The sequence below is a fragment of the Gracilinanus agilis genome, chromosome 3, assembly GCF_016433145.1.
Source record: "Gracilinanus agilis isolate LMUSP501 chromosome 3, AgileGrace, whole genome shotgun sequence".
Classification (NCBI taxonomy): domain Eukaryota; kingdom Metazoa; phylum Chordata; class Mammalia; order Didelphimorphia; family Didelphidae; genus Gracilinanus; species Gracilinanus agilis.
This window is the reverse complement of record NC_058132.1, coordinates 84694771-84719255: the sequence shown is the minus strand read 5'-3', so window position 1 is coordinate 84719255 and position 24485 is coordinate 84694771. Positions and strand designations below refer to the sequence as shown.

The window sequence follows — 24485 nt, the reverse complement described above, 5'->3', positions numbered from 1 at the left end:
TAAGTTAGGAGAATACAGAGTAGTTTACTTGGCAGATCTTTGTAGAAGGGAAGAATTTATGACCAAACAATAAAATGTAAAAGAAATAATTTTAATTACATTACATTAAAAAGCTTTTATACAAACAAAACCAATGTAACCAAGATAAAAAGGGAAACAAAATAGAAAAAAAATTATCACAAATGTCTCTGATAAAGATCTAATTTCTCAAATTTATAGAAAATTAAGTCAAATTTATAGAAAACTAAGTCAAATTTAGAAAAAAGGTCAACGGATATTAACAAGTGATTTTCAGATGAAGCAACTTAAAGCCATCAATAATCATATTAAAAAAGTTCTAAATCACTCTATATTATACAAATGCAAATTAAAACAATGCTGAGGGGCAGCTGGGTAGCTCAGTGGAGTGAGAGTCAGGCCTAGAGACAGGAGGTCCTAGGTTCAAACCCGGCCTCAGCCACTTCCCAGCTGTGTGACCCTGGGCAAGTCACTTGACCCCCATTGCCCACCCTTACCAATCTTCCACCTATGAGACAATACACTGAAGTACAAGGGTTTAAAAAAAAAAACAAAAAAAAAACAATGCTGAGATACAACCTCACACCTATCACATTGGCCAATATGGCAGTAAAGGAAAATAGTAAATGTTGGCGAGGGTTTTGGCAAAATTGGCATAGTAATGGAATGTTGGTAGAATTATGAACTAATCCAACCGTTTTGGAGGACAATTTGGAACTATGACCAAAAAGCTATAAAACAATGTGAACCCTTTGATGCAGTAATACCACTACTGGGTCTCTATCCCAAAGAAATTTTTTTAAAAGGGTGGGAAAAGACCTACTTGTACAAAATTATTTATAGCAGCTCTTTTTGTAGTGGCAAATAATTAGAAATTGAAGGGATGTCCATTAATTGGGGAATGGCTGAACAAATTATGGTAAATATTGAAGATGGAATAGTATTGTGCTATAAGAAATGATAAGCAAGATGATTTCAGAAAAAGCTGTAAAGATCTACAGGAACTGATGCAGAGCAAAATAAGGAGAACTGGGAGAACATTGTACACAATAAGAGCAATATTGTATGATGTTAATCTGTGAAAATTTCGCTGCTCTAAGCTATGTAATGACCTGGGACAATACTGAAAGATTTATGACAGGGAATGCTCTCCACTTCAAGAGAAAGAACTGTCAGAGTTATCTTTCACATCAGTGTATTTATGGTTTTATTTTAGGGTTTTGGTTATATGTGAGTTTGCTCTTACAACAATGACCAATACGGAAGTAGTTTTGGATGCAACAAAATTGAATGAAATAAAAATAAAATAAAAAAAAGATATTCAATGAAAAACTGCAGTTATTTTTTCTACCCAGAGCTGCATAAAAAGTCAAACAAAAGCCCACAGCAATAGAATAGGCACCAATGAAAGCAAACAAGCTCAGAATATTAGTGAAGGAAGTTATAAATAAAAGTTGATCTGGAGGCTTATTACCAGATTCATAAGCATTTATTAGGGGGGGGAGGAGAAAAAAGAGAGGGAAATGGGGAGAGAGAGGTGGAGGAGAGAGAGATCAATCTCAGCCTTTCTAGATTTGATACTTCATTTAGCTGAAGATATCACCTGATAAAATAAGGGGCAGCCCAGAGAGCAAAGTCCAGCCCTGAGCTAGGACAAGTGTGGAAGCCAAGAACCCTCCTCAGCTTCCCACCCATGATTTTCAAACATTATGGGCTCCACCTCCCTTTCCTCAGCCAATGGCTTTCAAACTTTATGTCATCTGTCTTTCCATGTCATAGTTATGCTGCCTCTGGCATGTTGAGGCTCAGAATGATCATGCTGACCCTGGCAGTGTCAGAGCTAGACTCTGTGACACCTATGGTCCACCACTGGGGTATTGGGGATCAAAGCTGAAATCGAGGTTCTCTAGATATTTTACTTCACACAAAAAGGGCCAAAAATATGTATAGCCTTCATGACTGTTTCTGAGGGGGAAAAGGGTGAGAAAGAGCCAGAGAAGTAAAAAAGCTCTAAGGTGTCAGAATGCCCCAGAAGTAAGACAACAGGCAGATTATGAGATATCATGAAGATCAAAGCTGCCAGGATCAAAAACTCCTAGTTTCTATACAAAGTAATCCACTTGTGCAGTGTCAGTCTGTGACCTCCATGTTTAAAACCTTGATTAAACTTTAGAAATGTGCACAACTAGCTGGCAGGATGGGACAGAATAGAATTACACATTCGTATGAGTATTTGGGTATTTGGAAGTTGGGGACTAAGAAAGTTGAAGTGGCACAAAGATCTCTCTCAGATGTGTGCTAATCAGCATACTTTTGTACTTATATAAAAATGGTTTAATGCTCTTTACAAAAGCAGTTAATTTGAAATTGTGTTATTTAAAATTATTCTAAGCCCCAGGAGACCATGTCTACAACTTCCCTGACACCTCCCAGATCATACATATATTTGGACTTAGATTTATCAACAGAGGAAGGCATAAGACAAATAAGGCGACAATTTGTAAACAATTCTAGCAGAGTGATCCAGGATTACTTTAAGATGCATTGTCCCAAATGGCCAAAAATGGATCTGGACAACTTAAAGAGAAGAGCTATTCATGTCACTAAAGGACATGAAGATACAAAGGTACAAACTAATGATCTATTGGATACCATACAAAAAAAAATTTAATCATTACATAATAAACTAGAAAAGCAGGAAAGAGGGCATGATGATACTACACCAATACCACTTGCCCTTCCCCAAGAGTCTAATTATCAATCTCTGACTTGCTACTTCTGTAACAAGAAGGTCCACTTAATGATGAATTGCAGGAATATGTTCCAGGTAATTAGGAATAATAATAACTACAACAATTTCAGGAACAGTAATAACAATAATAACTATAGAAGCAATACTAATTTCAGAAGCAATAATTATCGGAAGAATAACTACAATATTGCAATTCTAGGACTGATAACCAGGCAGATAACTCACAACAAATGATGCCATAGCAGTATCAACTGTTGTGAGGAAGATTAGGTAGTCATTAATTAAGTATTAAGGATGTACCTAGCAAGAAGGTTGGAGCATTTAAGATCTAAGAGCAGTAAATGATTATGTCATCAAGACACATCCAGTTGTCCCAAGTCCAGCTGCTATAATTTCTTCCATTCGAAGTCAGGTTAGATATTTCACTGTGGTAGATTTATGTTCTGTGTTTTTCTTGATACCAATTCACGAGGATTCTCAAAAGATCTTTGCTTTCACTTGAAAAAAGACTCAGGGAACGTGGACTTGTCTCCCATAAGGGTATACCAACTCACCTCAGTTCTCTCAAATTCTAAATCGAGATCTAAAAACTATTAAATTTAAAGAGAGTAAATTGGTGCATTTTGTGGATGATATTCTTTTGGCATCCCCAAATGCAAAGGTGTGTCTTAGGGATAGCAAGATTCTTTTGATTGAATTGTATAAACGAGGACATAAAATCTCCAAAGCGGAATTACAATTCGTTTTGCCCAGAGTGCAATATCTCGGATTCATGTTGTCAGAGAGTTCCAGTATTACACAAAGGAGGATAGCTGACATACAGAAATTGAGTGCACCAAAAACTAAAAAACAACTTAGAGCTATTCTTGGAACTACTGGTTTCTGTAGACAATGGATTCCTGGATACAGAGGGATCACTGAGTGTTTAACAGATCTGACCAGGAATACGGAACCAGAACCTTTGAAACTAAAGCCTGAACATTGATTAGCCTTGGATAAGCTGGAAGAAGCCATTCTATCTGCACCTGCATTAGGAATCCCAGACTATGAGAACCTTTTCAGCTATTTGTCAACAAAACAAAGGGTATAGCTTCTGGTGTGTTGACACAGACTCTAGGACAAAGTTATCATCCAATTGGATATTACAGCTGTCAATTAGATACAATAGCTACAGGGACAGTACCCTGTCTAAGGGGGGTAGCAGCAGCAGCTGCTGTGTTAGTCCAGAAGTCAGCTGATCTAGTTTTGGGATGTCCTTTGATGGTCTATTGTTCACATCAGATAGAAGCACTAATGAGGAAGTTTCATACTCAAGCATATTCTGACCAACGAATAGCTAAGTATGAAATTATTCTCTTAGGTAGTGAGAATATACAGTTGAAGAGATGTAGCATACTTAATCCAGCTACTCTTCTTCTAGATTTGCCAAAGAACGGTGAGCCATTGCATGAATGTGTTGAGGCAGTAGATCTTGTGGATATGCCTAGGATGGATTTAAAGGATACTCCACTTAAAAATCCAGACTGGGTGTTATTCACGGATGGATCATCATATTTATGTAATGGAATCAGAGGTACTGGTGCTGCAGTTGTCACAGAATTTGAGACATTGTGGTATGGCTCATTACCTAGTAATCTTAGTGCTCAGGGTGCTGAATTGGTGGCATTGAAGCAAGCATATCTTCTAGCTGAAGGTAAAAGTGTAAATATTTACACGGACTCTCGATATGCGTTTTCTGTACGCCATGCAACAGGAACAATCTGGAAACAATGAGGTTTTATTACTGCATCCGGGAAAACCAATAGCTCATGCAGGAATAATAACTGAGTTGTTAGAAACAATCCAAAAGCCAAAACAGCTGGCAGTAATTCATTGTTGGAGTCATACCCGTGGTAGAGATTCAGTCTCTAAAGGAAATCACAGAGCTGATATCACTGTGAAGTATGCAGCCCAGAATGCTCCAATTTATGTAATGAATTTAACATCTATTGGTTCTGATGATCTAGAGAAAGCTTATGTAGACTCAGAAATCCAGAAATGGAAGGATAAACTTGGAGCTAGGAAAGAACATGGGATATGGATTACTGATACAGGAAGACCATTGTTACCAAAGGATTTGTATACCTATTTGTGTCAAGCCATCCACACAAAAGGTCATTTTGGTACCCAAGCTGTTGTGGATTCCATCAGGAGACAATGGGTTACTCCTGGAATAAGTACTGTTGCAAATAAGATCTGTAATAGCTGTCCAGTCTGCCAAAAGTTCAATCAAAGTGCATTCAGAAAGAAAGGTTTGGGTGGTAGGCCTTTAGCATATTGTCCATTTGAGAATTTACAGATTGATTATATCTGTATGCCTAAAGCTAGAAGATACAAGTTTTGTCTTGTGATAGTTGATAGAGTAACTAAATGGCCTGAAGCTTTTCCATCAAATACCAATACAGTTAGTTTTGCGGTTTAAAGTGTTACTTACAGAAATTGTGCCTAGATTTGGTGTACCTTTAACCATAGATTCGGATAAGGGATCTCATTTCACTCAGGATATCTTTAGAAAAGTCTATGAGAATCTAGGAATAACACCTAAATATCATGTTCCTTATCACCTACAAAGTTCAGGTCAGGTGGAGCATAGGAATAGGGTACTCATGACTATGGTTGGGAAACTCTGTGCTGAAACTCATCTTAAATGGCCAGCGATTCTTCCCATAGCTTTGTTTTACCTACGTACAAGACCAAGAATGGATCTACATATATCATCATATGAGATGCTCTTTGGACATGCTCCACTTCAAGCAAAACCTTGTAAGGCTGTTTACGCATCACTTTTAGGAGGTGATTGCCAAATTGCTTCATATTTAAGTGCTTTACAGCAGAGGCTAAGAGAATTACAAGATATGGGAGTATTAATTCAATCTGGTTCATTGGATTATTCTCTTCATAATTTTCAACCAGGTGATATGGTCTATGTGAAAAATTTTGCCAAAACATCAGCAGCAGAACAAAATTGGGTAGGTCCTTATACAGTTGTATTAGTTTCACCATCTTCTGTGAAAGTTTTAGGTAGAGATTCGTAGTATCACTGTTCTCATGTTGAATTAACACATGGAATAGATAATGAAATTGAAGAGATTGTGAAGAAGAAGAAGAAAAGAAGAAGGAGGAAGAGGAGGAGGAGGAGGAGGAGGAGGAGGAAGAAGAAGAAGAAGAAGAAGAAGAAGAAGAAGAAGAAGAAGAAGAAGAAGAAGAAGAAGAAGAAGAAGAAGAAGAAGAAGAAGAAGAAGAAGAGATTGTGTAATCTGAGATCTTCAGACAATTAGAGTCTGCAGTCAGAAAGTTCAGTAAGGAGAGGACCATCCCAGCAGAAGAGGTCATTCAGATGGAAGAGGACATGGATGAAGAGGATTCAGGATTCAGGATTTATGGACTTTGTATTAAGACTGATGGACTTATGACTTGAACTGATAAAAACTTCATTTTCAAGGTTTTTCTTAAAGAAGAGGATTAATCATGGTCAATTTGGATTAAATAGTTTGGAGGTACTTTGAGTAATGTAAATAGTATCACTACATACTTATATGCATCCAACATTGAACATAAAACTATCAAGACCTTCGATGGAGAAGAAAAGAAGAGGAAAACAGGAGAGAAGAGAGGATTTCCTTGAGGAATAGAACATCATAAGGAGAAAGGAGATCTGCAGGAGATCTGGAGTTTTGGTAGGTATCATGCATCCATCAGTAACATGTTGCAACACAATATAGCAAAGAAACAACATAACAAATCAGATACACATGACACAAACATGTTAGGATACATTGTGTTCTTTATGGAATGAAACAATGTATAAATACTAACAAAATTAGAATTAGCTATAGGATAAGTAACTGCTAACAAAAGATAATTAGTTACTAACAAAGATTAGCTAGTTATTTAGGTAGATGTAGCTAGACTAATATACTAATACCTTAGGGATAGTTTAGAATACTTTAGTGAAATAGATATAGTATTAGATTAGATTAGAGGATAAGATAAGGTACTAATGTACATTACAGTACAGATACAACAAATATAACAAAATTGCATTACATGAAGAACATATAACATATTACAGATCACATATCACAAATAATTTAAATAGTTGTGTAAATAGTATGTGTATATTGTAAATTGTATTATAGTGTAGGTATTGTGTTGTTATAGAGATAATTTGAGGAAAGGTGTGTGGGATAAGGGAATTAGAAAGAAAGTTGTCAGAGACTTGCTAAGTGAGTAATCTAGGTTACAGGTAGGCTGGGATTAAGGAGATTCAGAATATAATAGGGCTGAAGTCAGGAGTATAACACAGAAAGGAAACAGAGATCTTCAGGGAGAGGAGAAATTAAACTAAACAGACAAAACAGCAGGCTTTACAGACTGGGACTTAGACTCAAACACAGGCAGAGGGAAATAGACTATACTTGAAATTAACAACAGGCTTAGTTAATTTCACAGGAAGGGACTTGTTTTGAAGTTACACCTTCCTCCAAGATGGATACCACCGTTTCCCTTCAAGCCCAGAGTATGTTGGTTCTTTCCCTCTTCTTCCCTCTCTTGATAACTAACAGACAAATTATACTAATAGGTCTGTTGAAACACAAAAGGGTTTATTATCTTTAAAGGATGATTTGTCAGGAAAGTGGATCAAAGGAAAGCCCTAACAGTTGTCTCAGGAACCTCAGGTGGGGGAAGGGTGGCAAAGATGGAGTCTAAGTAAGGACCAGCCTTTAACTCAGCTTACAAAATAAATGATGACTGACTAGTTTCTCTATATCTAATATTGTCAAATAACAATTAACCCTTCACAGATTTTAACTCCTCTCTAATTACTCTCCTTATTAACTCCACAGACATATAAGGTAAGGGAGGGAAGGTAGGAAATAATATTAGGGAAGGAAGATATAAAGGTTTTATCCAAAATAATAATTTCTTAAGTAAATATATCAAAGCTAGGCTAAATTTCAATACTACAGCTAGGTAAGGAAGCAGCTCGGCTGATCAGACAACTTTCCTCCATAGGAGACCCTAATCAATTGACTTTTCCTCAAGATTCCAAACTCCTAACAGCTTTTGGAACTCAGCCAAAGCTAGAAAAAACTATATGACCCCTTCTCTATACTACAGTATATATGTAAAGGGTGTACATATGTATATTTGATATGTATATATTGTATATACATGCATGTATATGTTTATATCATACATGTATATATTGTGTACATATTATATGTATGTCACATATGTATATATGTGTATAAATGTGAATTCTGTGAATACTTTGATATAATTGAGTTGCAAATATTCAAATGTAATTTGCATAAGGTTGTTTACTGTTTTGTTTTAATTTTGATGTAAAGACTTATGCAATGTTGTGTTAAAATGTATTTTCCAAAATGGTTTGTATTTATTAGTTGTTAGGATATTTCTGTATTAGAATAGGAGTTATGTTTGATGTTTGTTTTGACTTTTGTGTTGATATTTCATATGTGCTGTTGATTTTGTTGATTTTGTTGGAAATTTTGCATTGTTACTTGTTGCTTTATGCTTTGAACTATGTAACTGTTAAATATATTCATCCTTTTACCTTTCCTTGTTGAAATCCCTAGTGTAGGGTAGAGTAGGATAGTGTTAGATAGAATAGAGTTAGTGTAGGTTGTTTGTTATTTTGGGTTAGAATTTTAGTTTAGTTTGTAGTGCACAAATACCAAAATTTTGTTCATTTTGGCTTTGTATAAAGAGGGGAACTGTTGTGAGGAAGATTAGGTAGTTATTAATTAAGTATTAAGGATGTACCTAGCAGGAAGGTTGGAGCATTCCAAGATTGAATGAAGGGGCAGGGAGGAGTGCCTTGTGCCCTGAGAGAGATTCCATTAGGGGTTGGCATCAAACTGTGGCTAGCCCTGGGAGATCTCAGAGTAAAGGACACTCTGCATCCTGATTTCCCTGTAATCCTGAGTGGTGGCAGTTTCTAACAAGTAGACAAGAACTACAGAGCAGCACCAAGGGAAGGAGGAGTTTGGGATCTGGTGGACAGCATCTCAAGCATAACTTCTCTATGTGGTACCTTGGACCACCTGGGCTTTTGGCATCCTGAGATCATCTGTGGATTACTGTGAGAAACCCCAAAGCCACCCTCAGCCCTTAGCTGCACTCGTCAAGCCTGGCAGGAACCAGATTTGGTGCAGCCTCCCAGAGACTCCATTACTGCTCCTTCGGCCGTGTCTGCTTAGATCACTAAGGTTAGAGTAGAATAAGTCCTCCCCTTGCCCTGTGGTTTTGCCCTTTAGGTTTTAAGTATAGAAATCCCTTTCCCACCTCTATTTTAGTTAAATATAATTAAAACGTTAAACACTTTTACATTGCCTGCTGGTTTCTAGACTCTGGCCTAGGGAGAGCTGGGTGACAGTTAAGACCAACTGCCATTCCTATGTTAATCCAGTGAACTCTGGTCTCCCTATCCTGGTCCAGTCTCTCCTACAACCCAGTGTGTGTACTCACAACCATTTAGATTTTGTTGTAACATCCCTGGTGACTCCATTATCTATTTTCACACTTCTGAGTGGAGCTTGTCCACAAATGACTCAGGGTACTACTGCCCCTCCACATGGGACAGAAGGAGATGCCCCTTAAACTCTATTGCTTTTGTTGTTTTGTTGCTATTAACCCTTTTCAGTTTTGTTTCCCCAAATAGCGAAAAAAAGAAGAAACAGAATTTTACAATACAGTGCCTATCTACCCCCTTATCTTTATTTGTGCCATCCGGTATTTGACCTGTACCTTTATGGAAGTCCACAACAAATTGTATTGTGTTGATAATTTGGATAACTTGTGTTTTGTGTATTTGGAAGATTTGAACATATATTACCTATATTAGGAGACTCGTATTGAATTTTACTTGATATCCATTTTGTGCTTTTTGTGAAATTTTTGTATTTTCTTAAATGTATTTTTGCTTTTATAACTCCATTGTTTTGCCTCATTTGCACTCACACTGTGGGTCATGGCTAAGTTTAGAAGAAATGCATCTAAATTCTTGGGTAAGAACCTTTATGTTCTACCCCTCCTTAAGTGACATGAATTGCAACATACATATACATATTTTTTTTCTCTCATTGTCACTGATTATAGGAGAAATATTTTTTAAATTTTAGCACATTTTTTATGATTGAATTTGCAATTTTTGTATTTGAAGCACATGTTATCTAAAATGAAAGAGTTTTTTATTATTAGATTAGTGTAAGTTTAGTATATCCATTAGTTCTATCTGTAACTGCCTACCGCAAAAGCCTTAGACTACTGAAACTGCCATTGGTATTTAACTAACTTGGGACTTTGCACATACGTCTGATTCAAAGAAATGGGATCAACAAAAGAGCACAGATTTCATCTATACAGTGCCAAAGAAGCTCAGATACCTACACAGTGCCAAAGAAGCACATACCTAACCTGCATGATGCCAAACAAGCACACAGATCAAATAGAAAAACTAATCCTACCAGGATTGCTGAGACTTCTAAGCAAATGAAAAGGACTTGAACCTAGTATGAGGATTGAGGTTGCAATGCTTAATATATATTAAGAAGTAGGACTCCTTGAACCACACTCCTTGTGAAATTTATATCAAGTACCTAACAATTGGCTGTTCTGGCTCCATATTCAATCCCTGAGAAGAAATGACAAAAGAAGAAAAGAAGAAACGATGTAATATCAGACCAATAAATACAAATCGAGTCCTTTTTCCTAAATTTCTTATTATGTTGGTTGACTGTGGTCCTGGCTGCTAAGTGGGTATGTGTATGATGTTGGATGTGGATTATTTATTGGGCATTGTTCAAAGAACTAGTGCAGTGATGGGCAAACCACAGACCCCTGAAATGTTCTATCTGGCAATGTGACATTATTCCTAATCTGACTAATACAATGAGTAGGATACAATAAAACGAAACTTTGAAAGAGTTGCCTTAGAAACAGACTGACAGGTGAGCATTTCCTTTCCTTTGGCCCCTCTCTTTAAAAAGTTTGCCCATCACTGACTTAGTGTGATTTTTATTCTTATTTAGAACATTTTTCATGTAAAATTTAGGATTGGATGTTTAGAATTTTTGACCCACTAGTTATCTTGCCTTTTTGTGCTAATTTTTCTAATGAATTTGAATGGCAGTGATTCATATGCCTCCTGCCTCAGCCATATATCCCTCTGTGATTTCAATGTATCTTTCTATCCTCCTTAGGGGGGAATGTGCTTTTATTTTATATGGAGAGTTTAAGTTATTTTAGGAAAAGAGATTTACTACCTCCTGAAATCCAAATGGAGATGCCCATAGAGACCACATGGAGAATGCATGCTGATCCAGGAGCCTAAGAGAGCAACTGGATGTGCAAAAATTTTTAACTTTGTGGGGTTTTAAATTCATTTGTCTGGTTTGAAATTCATTTGTCTTACTAAAATTCATTTGTTAAATTCATCTGTTTTGTTTAAATGCATTTGTTATATATTTTGTTATGAAAGAAGGGGACTGCCCCCTGAATTTTTTTGTAAAAGAAATGCCATGTATTTGATTTCCTCATATTGTAAAACTTGTTACCATTCTTCCCTTGTATTGATGTATATACTCTTTATTTTATTGTAATTGTAAATTTATTTACGTTATGATCCATTGGGAAGAATGGTCTCCCAAAGGATCACAGGGGGGAATGTGTTATTTAAAATTATTCTAAGCCCTGGGAGACTATGACTCCCTGTTACAACTTCCTCAATACCTCCCACTTCTTTTGTGGGAGGTATTGGAGAAACTATAAAAGTTTTGGCGACTTTTGGGGTCTCAGCTCTCTCTTGGCTCTCTCTCGAGCCCAGAGGCTGGTCTCGACCCTGGAGAGAGGAGCGCCTCCTGGAGGAGACCTTTTTTCCCTACCTAACTTTCCCCTTTCAAAATCTAAATAAAACCTAGCTATTCTACAATAAGTGCTACCTAATCTTTATTGAGCTCTGAAGAGCTAGGATCAATTTGCCACTGGGGCTGGTGGCTACCAGCTGAGCTATCTTCCTTCCCTTCTTCTGGCTTTACCTTCCTTTCCCTTTCTACCCTTCCTTTCCCTTCTTTCTCCTATCCCACCTTCCTCCTAATATCACCCCTCACAAAATCCTCTACTGCTCCTGTTCTACCCAACTGCTTGTTGTCTTGGGGTGTTAATACTTTCACCTTTGTTTTCCCAATTTTATTTTATTAACCAGGGCAAAGTGCAAACCAAGACTTTTTTTTAAGTTTCTCCTGAGATAAAGGGCTATAAAGACCCATAACTTTGAATTTCAAATACCCAGGAAGTTGAGGGCAGCATAATATTTTAAAAAAGTAAGTAGGTGTAGTATACAGAATTGGGGGTTATAGTTTTTCTAGCTTTGGCTAAGTTCCAAAATCAGTTGGGCTTTTAGAATCTTGAGGAGAGGGGCAGTTGACTGGATCTTCCGTGAAGGGAGGAAGTCAATGAGCGAGCTCTTAGATTATCTAGCTTCAATATTGAAAGCCTAGCATTAGCCTAGCATTGATATATTTACTTAAGAAATTATTATTTTAGATAGACCCTTTATATCTTCCTTTCCCAATACCACCCTGCCTTCCCTCCCTTACCTTAGTGGCTGTGGAGTTTATAAGGAGAGAAATTAGAGAGGAGTTAAATCTGTGAAGAATTATCTAACTGACAGCATTATTTATAATTTAATCAAATCATCATTTATTCCTTTAGATAGATTTTGTAAAACTGAGTAAGGCAGGTCCTTACTCAGATTCCATCTTCACATCCCTTCCCCCACCTGAGGTTCCTGAGATAACTGATAGGGCTTTCCTTTAATCCACCTTCCTAACCAACATCCTTCAAACAAATAAACCCTTTTGTGTTTCAATAGTCTTATTTAGTGTAATTTGTCTGTTAGTTATCAAGAAAGAAGAAGAGGGAAAGAGACAACATACTCTGTGCTTAGAGGGTAGCTGGGGCATCCATCTTGAAGGAAGGTGTTACTTCAAAATAGGTCCCTTCCTGTGAAATTAACTAAAGCCTGTTTGTTAATTTCAGTCTAGTCTATTTCCCTCAGCTTGTGTTTGAGTCTAAGTCCCAGTCTGTAAGCCTGCTGTGTTAGTCTGTTTTAGTTTAACTTCTTTTCTCCCAAAAAGATCTCTGTTTCCCTTCTGTGTTATACTCCTGACTTCAGTCCTTTTATACCCTGAATCTCCTTTAATCCCAGCCTACTTGTAGCCTAGTTTATCCACTCACCAAGTCTCCAACATCCTCATTTCAATTCCCTTATCCTAAACACCTTTCCTCAAATTACCATCATAACATAGGTAACCTGAGTGGGTAAACGAGGCAATTTGGGTCTGAGGAAAGATAAAGGGGATATTAGGTGATTGGAGAAAAAATGAAGGTAAGGGAAAGTATATAGAAGATAAAGGAAATGGGGTATGTAGGAGAGGGCAGCTCAAACAGGTTTATTCCCAGAGGCTTGAGACTGAGAATATAGGGAGGAAACTAGGGCCAGTAAGAAATGTTTAGGTTTTGGCTGGAGGGTTTCTCTTGTTAGTTTCTGAAGTCTCTTGAGGGAGAAGTTGAGAGGGCCCCTCCTTGCCAGACAAACTGATGGCTGGAGGAAGTCTTGGGTAGGTACTTCCTGCCAAGATGGATGCCCCCAGTTCTCTCAAGAAATAAAAAGAAAATGATTCCTTCCCTCTTTAGCCCTTGTCTCAATCTTTGATACAATGATTCTCCAGAGGCTTTGAGTAAGTAACAAGGGGATTTATTAATCTCAGGTTAGTCAGAGGGAAAGAAGTTCAGAATTTTCTAACTGCTGCTAGGGAGAGGGGTGATGATGGGGGTTGGGTTGTGGAGAGGTTTAGACTGAGAGAACCTGCTCTCCCAGTTGGGAGATTTGACTGCCTTTTAAGTAAAGTCCTTATTAAATCACTAAAACTAGGGGTAACTTATTTGAGGATACTCTACTTGCCTATAGAAACTAAACTCACAATGTCTAATCACCAAGCCCTCCCTTCCACCCAGGGTCCAAAGGAAATTCAGGGGAAGGGAAAGGAATGTAGATGGAGAGATCAGGGAGAGGTCCAGAGAAATGAGATAGGTTTAAATTTCCCCAAGACAAATAAGCACAGGCCAAGTCCGAAGCAATTAGGCCAAAGCCAAGCCAAAAGGCCACAGTTAACAGGCTAAGCCAAAGCAAAGCCTCTAGCCACAGTGAAAGCCAGAAGGCAAAAGCCTCGTCAGTTAGAACTTCACCTCTGTTTATAGTTTCAAGTTCTAACTGACTTTCTGAAGATTCTAAGACTTCTGACTTTTTGTGACCGTTAGAAATTACAGAAGCAAAAAGTTTGTTAGCCACCTTGCATTACAATGAAAACCTAGAAAACTATGACCAAGAGTAAGTAGACTCAATCACCTAACCCAAAAGTACTATATGGCCCTGACTCAAAAGCATAAATTAAAGCTGGAGAGAAGAATAAATCAAAGAAAGCGCCAATCAATATTAAAAAAATATTGCAAAACTAAAGATCACCCAAAAGGAGGAAAAGTTAATTCTGTAACAATGGCAGAAACTCAAAGGGAAAACAATAGATTGTCCATAAACATTATATGAATCAATAAAAGAAAATAAGCAAGAGATTTTTGCTTTTAAAAAGATGAAATTGAAGCTCTTGTCAAAAGAATTGGAATAGGTTAAAAAAGAAAATGGAAACCTGATCTAAGAAATGGACTTCTTGAAAACTAGAATAGACCAAACAGAAATCAATGATTCTGTGAGATAGCAAGAAGTATTTTTAAAAAATTAAAAGAATTAAAATAGAGAAAATAACATAAGAAAATTGATATCAAAAAGAACTAACCAGGAAAATATGTCAGAGAAAGATCACTTTAGTATAAGCAGACTCCCTAAAAACCATTATTGTTTTTAAAAGGCTAACAAGTGTTTTGTTTTGTTTTGTTTTGTTTTGTTTTTAATGAAAACTAATTAGATCTTCAAGAAGCAGAGTACAAAGTAAAGTTAGAAAGAATCCATCAATCAAACACCTCTCAAAAGAAACTCTTAAAGGAAAATTTCCAGGAAAAGTACAGTCAAAATTCAGAACTTCATGTCAAAGAAATAATATTATAAACATCTAAAAAAGAGGTGATCCAAGGAGCAAGGGATCACAAGTAGGATCACACAAGACCTAGTAACTTTTATCACAAATGAAAAGAAATCTTGGAATTTCATGCCAAGAGGGAAAAAGACAAAAGGTTTAACAGCCAAGTATAAATCATCCAAAAAAGCTGAGTATAATTCTATGGGGAAAAGGAGATAAATATAATGGCATTTTTTGTGCTATAAGGAAATGGAAAAAAAAGGAGATGATTTCAGAGTCCTGGGTTGTTTGAACTGAAAGACTGAATTGAGCAGAACTCCACAACATTTTTTATAAAAGAACAGCAATATGATGTTTTATTTTTTAAATGATTTGGTATTTCATTAACTATTCCCCAGCTGCATGCAAAAATTTTAATATTTTAAAAAATTTTGAGTTCCAAATTTTCTGCTTCCATCCTGTCTCTATCCCCTCTTGAGAAAGCAAGAACTCTAATATCAATTATATATGTGAAATCATGAAAAATATATTTCCATGTTAGCTATTTTACATGCATTAATTTTTAATTCAAAAGTCTCTCTCCTACTCAACTCATTGAGATAGCAAGTAATATATTGATTATATATATGAAATCATGCAAAACACAAAATCCATTTCTTCTAATGGTCATTCACTACTATTTTGTGCTGTATCTGAGAAGTTTTCAAAAGGACAAAAAAAGTTTATAAAGTAATTTGTATATAGAGTATTGGTTATTTCCAGTATAGGCTGTGTAATTGGAATCCGAACTCCAGAACTACAATTCCCAGCATCCCACTTTCCTTCTCATGTTATGTGCTGACATAGGCAGGTTGTAAATTTTGTGTAGCCCCACCTGTCACTCTCTCTTCTTGTGATCCCATTTGGTGGAGATGGTGTGAGGTGAGAGGCAGGAGAATCTACTCACGTGGCCTTAAATTTTGTTAGATAATTAACTTTTTATTCCTTTACTTCAAGTGATTATTTTAAAAAGCTTAATAAAATATAATACTTGGAGTATTGGACATAGATTTAAAACCTTCATTTTTGGTGACATGAAGTCTGGACTTTAGGACTCTTACAAAGTGAGTAGATTAGTTTAAAAAAAAAGTTTTTCTCTCCTGCCTTTTAACCCCTCCCTCCCCCCTGGAGAACTCAAACTGCTACTGCTCCTGTTGCTTTTGCTGCCTCCCACATTTGACCAGATACTGCCTGGGAGTCCTTTCTGAGCCTACCTCACCACCTAGCTGCTTCTCTTGAGCATTTATTGGCTGGGGGTCATTGTGAGTCGCTTTCTGTGGGGCTGGTAAAGAATAAACCCCCCTTTCCCTTACATTGCTAACAGCTGAGTATTCCCTGCAACCTGGTAATCCAGGGGTGTGTGTGTGTGTGTGTGTGTGTGTGTGTGAGAGTGTGTGTATTTAGCAACAATTAACCTCTAACCCTCCTGATTCCTTTCACCTGGGGGAACCTACCATCTCTCAGCCCAGAATCCCAAAGTATTGGAGGAAGTTAATAATTTCAGCTTAGTTTTTTTCTTATTAGAAGGTATTAATTATTGGGCTAAATTGAAAAAGTTTGGCCTCATCTTACTCGTAGAAGTTTGCTCTCTCTTTAAGGCTTTTCCTAAACCCCCACATGAGTCTCAAGTGTGGTAGCTCTTAAACCATTTTTGCTCTCCCAAACCAGCTCAGCTAAACAGCTCTGAGGAGTTTTTACCTTCACTGTGCCTAAAATAGAAAGCTTTTGTTTTCCCTCACTAACTTAGCCTCAGGCTAAAGCCTTTGGCCACCCTCCATTCTAAGGTTGATCGGGGCATGTCTCCATCTACTAGCCTTGTGAGGTCTTTATTCCTAGCCAGTACAAACTAAGCTAGCACCACCTACTAAAAGGAAGTAGATTTGCAACCAATTTAATAAGTAGAATTGCAAGCATGGCTCTGTTTCCTGCCTATCTCAAATAGCTCCTGTTTCCAAAGAGCCTTACCAAGTTTGTGCAGCTTACAACTTTAGGATGTCTTTTCTTGAAGCTGTTCCTGTGTGTACTGATTGGATGCCTTGCTGTTAGTTTGAGTAATCTCAAGATTCAGAGGGGGAGATTCATCTCTCTATACCCCCTTGACATTTTGGCCTGCCCAGTCTCTGCAACATATCCAATATGTGGTTTGTATTACAATTAAAAATAATAAAGGCTGAGATAAATATAGAAATTAGTATTTTAATTAAAGCCATGCTGATAGATAAAGTCATTAGACCACGCGCTTGTAAGAATTCAAAACTGCCACTTCAGCCATAATTACCTCCTCTCTCATCCTGTGCCCAGTAGCTAAAGAGAAAGTTCAAAGTCACTACAGGAGTCTATATCCCTTCTCTTACATCATTCCTCTACAAACTGCTAAGAAGAGACCATTCAGATATCATGGAACCACAGTTAGGATAACACAGGACCTGGCTGCATCCACACTGAAGGACCAGAAGGCATGGAATATGATATTCCAGAAAGAAAGAGAACTTTGTCTACAACCAAGAATCAACTACCCAGAAAAACTGACTATATTCTTGCAATGGGAAGTATGGTCATTTAATAAAATAGAAGACTTTCAAACATTCATAAAGAAAAGACCTGACTTAACACAGAAAATTTGATGCCCAAACACAGAACTCAAGAGAATCACCAAAAGGTAATTAAGAAAGGGGGAAAACAAAACAAAACAAAACAAAACAAAACAAAACAAAACAAAACAAAACAAAAAACAACTTTTTTTAAGAGACCCAATGAGTTCAAATGATTTGTATTCCTATAAGAAAAGATGATATTGGTAACTCTTAAAAATTGTTATTATCATTAGGGTAGCTAGAAGAAGTATACTTAGAGGGAACAGTAACAAACTATAAAGGATGAAATATTTAAAAAAACATCATATATGTATATATATATATATATATATAAACTAGGGGTAAAAAGAGGATAATATTAAGAGAAATGGGGAAAAATAAAATGGGGTAATTTTATATTTCATAAAGAAGCACATGGGGGAGAGGGAGAGAAGACCAATACAATGGAAGGATGAAAAAGACTAGAGACAATCTACAAGAAAATTTTAATCATTACAGTGGGGAGGGTCAGAAAGGTTCAAATGGAAAGAAAATCTTCAACTCCAAATTCAGTCATCATTATCATGAACAACATCATTGACATCAACATCATCAACATCAGCAGCAGCTTCATCAACACTGACATCAACAATAACATCAACATCAACATCATCATCACCACCCATCATTAACATCAACCTCATCATCAACAACAACATCAGTATCTATCCATCTTCTCCTGGCCCAGGAAAGATTTTTGCTGGGTGGCTTAACCTAATAAATAGCATACTATGCAGAGTATTAAATGAGAGCCAAAAGACCTAAGTTCTAGGCTTGAGTGCCATTATGTGTCCTTTGGGAATAAAAAGAATGCCTTCTTTTTCCTGGACTCAGTTTCCTCATTTATGTATGAGTGAAGCTTACCTGGACTCTGCATTAAGTTAATCAAATAAATCAAAGAATAAGCCGGGTGTAAACAAGAAAAAAAAAAAATGAATTTCCTTGCTTTGGGAAACAATGAATAAATTTCTGGTGACTAATGTGATGGAATGTTACTGTGGTGGGCACCACCATTCTCCAAGATAGCCGGGCTCACAATCTAGCTATTATCCTAGAAGCCTCAGTTTTCTACCAAACTATTGCTTAGTATACCTTCACATCCCTGGTAGTCATCTCCACTCTCTACTGACACAATTATTACCCTAGTCTAAGTCCACATCACTTCAAGCCTGAACTTTTTCAATAACCTTTTGCTTGGTTTCCTTGCTTTTCTTGACTCTAGTCCAACCTCTCCTCAGCTGCCAAATTTATTTTCCTAAAATGCAATATGACCATATTATGCCCCTATTCAATAAACTATTACTTCCAGGTTCAAATATAAAAACCTCTTTAAAGTTTATCTTAACCTAACTGCCCCCTTCCTTGCCAGTCTTATACCTCATTCCTACCTTCATTCTTGTACATATGCTATCATATAGCATCAATGGTCATCTACACGTTCTTTTTTTTAAAAACACTTATCTTCTGATTTAGGATTAATACTGAATATCGATTCCAAGGCTGAAGAGTGGTAAGGGCTAAGCAACTGGGTTTAAGTGACTTGCCTAGGGTCGCACAGCTAGAAAGTGTCTGAGGCCACATTTGAATGGAAGACCTCTGGTGTCTAGGCCTGGATTTCTATCCACTGAGCCTCCAGATCAGCAATATTATAAAAAACAATATGAAAGTCCTAAGAACTCTGATCAATTCAATGACAACTATGTGTTCAGAGGACCTAAGATGCGTGTTACTCATACTGTGATAAAGTGATAGACATAAGGTACCAACATATATATATTTTTTTTTATTATTTTTTTTAAACCCTTAACTTCTGTGTATTGACTTATAGGTGGAAGAGTGGTAAGGGTAGGCAATGGGGGTCAAGTGACTTGCCCAGGGTCACACAGCTGGGAAGTGTCTGAGACTGGATTTGAACCTAGGACCTCCCGTCTCTAGGCCTGGCTCTCAATCCACTGAGCTACCCAGCTGCCCCCCCAACATATAATTTTGGACACAATGTGGATTCGTTTTGCTTGATTATGCATGTTATAAAAGTTTTTGTTTTTCATTCATTTTCTTGATTAATTGGAAGAGAAAATATTGGAAGGTGATGGAGCTAGTAAAAGAAGAGGAAGGGCACTGAAATTTTTTTTTTGTGTGTGTGTAAGGAATAGACCTGAAGGAAGAAAAGACAAGCAGGACAATTTTGAAAATAACATGTACAATTACATACTTTTTTAAAACAAGAAGCATGAAATGGAGATTCACAATTTCATAGGAAATATTCATCTTATGTTTTGCTCTGCAAACAGAAATTTTATTTTAGGGAGTTAAGCTCAAAATCAAAAAATAAAAACTTTTAAAAGAAAAGAGAGAAAAGCTAATATGGAACAAATTCCTGCTGAGGGAGACCTTACCTGCATACTTGATTTTCTTTGTAATTGTTTTCAGAATGGTACCACAAGGTCTAGCAGAAGGCAAAACACAACTAGTGCTATTATAGGGCCTGGCAGAGAGAACAATATATAGCAGACCCTGAATAAATGTATGGATAAATAGATATTAGTGTACTATATTTAAATGAACCATATGTTCACAGCTAGCTTACAAGAAATTTGTTGAAATAGGAAAGATTTTTTTTTCTAAGAATAAGTGGCAAATTACTCCCTTGCAATTACCCAGATGGTTCTCATTATCAGCACAGAGATGGACTATATGGCAATAGTTGCTGTTCCTTTTATCTTCCAGGTCCCAATATATAGTTAGAGGAAGGAAATGTTAGGTATAGAGCAACAGGGAGCTAGTTCTGCCTTTCTGTTCCTCTTGTGGCAGTTTCTTCGGTGTGTTTGCTAAATGAGGGAATGTGAGTAAATAGAATGGATGTCAAACTAAACCATCACTAGCCTCAGGAAGGATTAGATAAGGATGCAAAATTAATTAGAAAGGAACATTTATATCAGTTCTCACCTCCATTCACCAAACATTTATTAAGCACCTATTGTGTGCCAGGGAGCTACAGAGTGAATATATAAAAGCATAAAAGCTATGATTGTTAATGATGATGGTTTAATAAGAAAGGTACCAGATTATGTTCAGGTATTTCTTTCATCCTTAATCTCTATAGATATGAATATTAGAGTATTTTACGTTCCTCAAGAGAATAACCTCTACTAGGATTATAACACTATAAATTAAAACAGGAAAAGGTAACAAAACCCATTAAATGTACAAACAAAAATACTTTGCTTCTAGAAAGCAGATGTTGGAATATACTTCTTTCCTCTGGTTAGAGAAGTTTAGGGATTGTTGATGTAGAATAGTGTATACCCTCTGACATACAGTGAATGTTTTGATTTGCTTTCCCTAACTTTTTCTTTGTTACAAAAAAAGTTCTATGATGGCAATCAGAGGTTATCACACAGGAAATAACTGTGGTCTCAAAAACAAAAGACATTAATAACATTTTAATTTTCACAAATAAATGTAATAGACAAGGCTCTGAAAATCCAAATTCAAACCCTGCCTCAACACTATGATTTTTAGTTTCCTCATCTAATAAAATGAAAGGATTGGTCTGGATCAGAGATGTGAAACTATTCCGACCAAACTCTCCAGGACTGCAGAACCAAATGAAAATGAAACTGGTTAACAAAAGAAATAAAAATCCAATATTTGAGTTTGATGCCACTATTCTAGATGATCTCCAAGGTCTTACAGCTCTAAAATCTATGATCCTATAATTCTTTAACATTGTATATTTAAATGAAAACATATTTTTGGCGTATGAAACTCTTGCTTAAAAAATTTGCCAGCACATAATAACAACACACCCTAATTATAGGTCTGATTTTTTGAGTGGCATATTAAACACTTGAAAGTTGAATTTTAAAACATCAGCATAAAAAGTGGCAACTGAGATTACTCTGCTAACTGTGTAGGAAGTGGCCAAGAAAACAGAGCTGCCCTTATTCACTATTTTAGATATTTATGTCCTAAACACATGTCTTAAACACATCCATTTAAGTCATTCAGTGAGTCAACAAATATTTAAGGTCACTGTGAAAAGCCCTGGCAATACAAAGGAAGAAGCAGGTCTATGTCCTCAAAAAGCTCACAGTATAATGGGGAAGACAGGGTACAAAAATATGGCACCTACAAGCATTATACCAGTGATTCCCAAAGTGGGCACTACCGCCCCCTGCTGGGTGCTGCAGTGACCCACGGAGGCAGTGATGGTCACAGGTGCATTTATCTTTTCTATTAATTGCTATTAAAATTTAAAAAAATTAATTTCTAGGATCCTAAGTAATATTTTTTATGGAAAGGGGGTGGTAGGCCAAAAAAGTTTGGGAACCACTGCATTACACTGTATAGATGGGAGACAGTCTCAGAGAGAAGGCACCAAAAGTAAGAGAGGCCAGGGAGGTCTAACTTCAAATTCTTATCCTTACATTATGTTATCCATTGATTCTAGAAGGACATATGCTAACCAGGCACAAAATCTATTAAGTTCTTCTAAGTTAGAAGGGGCTTTTTGAATAAGGGACAGGTGGCAGATCTCATGCTTCATTAGAGCACCCAACTAGCTAAGTTCAAAGAAGTATGTCAGAAGGGTCAGTGAATTTCATGGCCACAGTAACTCTCAAAGACAATTTCTTAAGTTGTAGTGGAACTGTAATCTTTGTCAGTGGAGGGAGTACTACACTAATTAGATTAAAGAAATTTGACCTACATCCTGAACACAGATTGGGCACTATTTTATTAGGTAGAGAAAAGTGTGAAATCTCCCAGGACCCTTTCACCTGAAAAAAAGCAAAACTGAAAATTTCCTCTCACAAAGGAAAGTAGTATTGAATAGAATATTATGTAGTTTATATAAAAAATGATCAATTAAATACCTTGGTATTGGGCACTGAATCCCTTCAGCCTATGGTTGCCATCAGATGTGAAGTGAAGGCGAAGCCAGTTCTTACTGCTGATAACTGGAGGAGGAAGGCTGGCTCCTGTGAACCTAGTGAGGCATAAAATGTAAATGATCATTAAAAGTGAGCATAGATAGGTACATTCTTCACTGAATGACTCATGATGCTAGTCACCATAAGCAAGCCACATTCTCTTTGAGGCAGGTCTGGATAGCTGGGAAAAGAGACTTAGAGACTACCTTATGTACAAGTGCTAAGTGGTGGTTATACAAAAACAAAACAGAAACAGAGTCTCTACTCTTCAGAAGCTTTTATTCTAAATTATAATTTATCTTTCATACTTTTCATGTTGACAGTTGGCTAACATACTGAGAGCACATCTCTAATCTTATCACTTCCCTGACTTTGTGAGAGTCTATTAGTTTGCCCTGTTTTCATCAAACTTGAACTCATCAGTCTGGGTTTTGAGAGCCTTAATACTTTAGACTTTATTCTAGCCAACCAATAGCTCACCCCTCTTTTATCATTAACCAACTCTTTCACCTCTAGTAATCTGTCCTCTTCAATTTTCCTCATATTTACCATGTTCTTTCCTCCACAACCCTGCCTCTGCCATTCTACCCCTTCTTGAGTACCTATTCCCCACATAAGTTTACTTGATATATGTATCAAAAGATTTCAAAATGAGTCCTTTTGCTATATTACTAAATACTTAGAGTCTACTTTGCATAATTTATCATGGATTTCAGGAACAAATATCCAGCTACTCCAAGTAGAATATGTCTTATTCTTCTAAATTTTCCCTTCCCCTAACCTACTCCTAGTCTCTAACTTGAGCTAAGTAATAAGCAAATGCTACACACAACATGTATTTATTGATTGCTGACTTTAAGAAAACATGGTACATAATATTGTCACTAATTAGAAAATAAAAATATTCTAGATAGAAAAAAAATAATCTAGTAAGAAAATTCTAAGGAGGTAAAAGGGAATCAAAACTAATGCTAAGATGTTAACAAGTAAAAGATACAAAGGAGAAAGAAGGAGCATAATAGCCTTCATTCTTGGAACTATACAAGACATATAGCTTTGGACATAAAAGGTGAATCTGAAATTTCTAATGATAAAATATTATACTAACAAAGCACTAAGGATGATTCACAGGCACCTGTATATGGGAGAAGTCATGCTACTAGACTGCAAAAAGAATAGGAACTATATACTGGGTGGTGAATTTATACAGAAAAATATAGTAATAAGGATGTGAAATGTATAGATCTGGCCTAGCTAATTAGGAATATGTGCTATCTTATTAGTATATCTACCCAAATGTGATACACTTGCAAACTCCCAATCACTATAAACTTTTGCTGATTCACACTGGAACAAAAAATATATTTGAGGCAAAAAAAAGCCCTTCATCTTACTAACTTTGAAGTTCTGGGTAAGAAAATGAAAGACCCAAGTTTACAGGTGATATTTTCATTAAACGGCTAGTCAACGAAATGCTTTTGAAGACTGGGATCTACTTTACTGTACAACCCTATAGCAATATAATAATATGGACACTCACAAGTCATAGAGTGCATCTGATGAAAATCAAACTAAATAAATTTCTCAGGAGATTTGCTATGCTGCTTTTAAATTGATATTTGAGAGGAACGGCCCAAAGGACCAGGATCTATAGAGGACAAGAAGTTTGAAAGGGAAGTGCACAGAATTGTACTAATTTACAGGAGGAAATAGCTATGAAGAAGATACTGATAACTCAAGAACAGTAATAACCTATGTATGATGTCTAACAAACCAAATGCTTATAACATGGGTAATAAGTAATATGAACTTGAAACACTGACTTAAAAAGATAACCACCATATAGGTATTATATTATGGAATGGGATTCAACACTGAATACAACAATTGAAGCATATAACTTTAAAAAAATTCTTATAGGAGGAAAGGTTGGTAGAGTATGATAATAAAG

General features: G+C 36.5%; 1 protein-coding gene across 1 annotated transcript in view; it reads right to left on the bottom strand.

Moving 5' to 3' along the window:
* The window catches only part of CSMD2 (CUB and Sushi multiple domains 2), a 1000214-nt gene that overhangs the window by 444618 nt on the left and 531111 nt on the right, over positions 1–24485 (bottom strand). The window contains exon 6 of the mRNA XM_044668787.1: positions 22478–22590. Within this exon, the coding sequence (XP_044524722.1) occupies positions 22478–22590 (113 nt within the window). The remainder of the gene's footprint in view (positions 1–22477; positions 22591–24485) is intronic.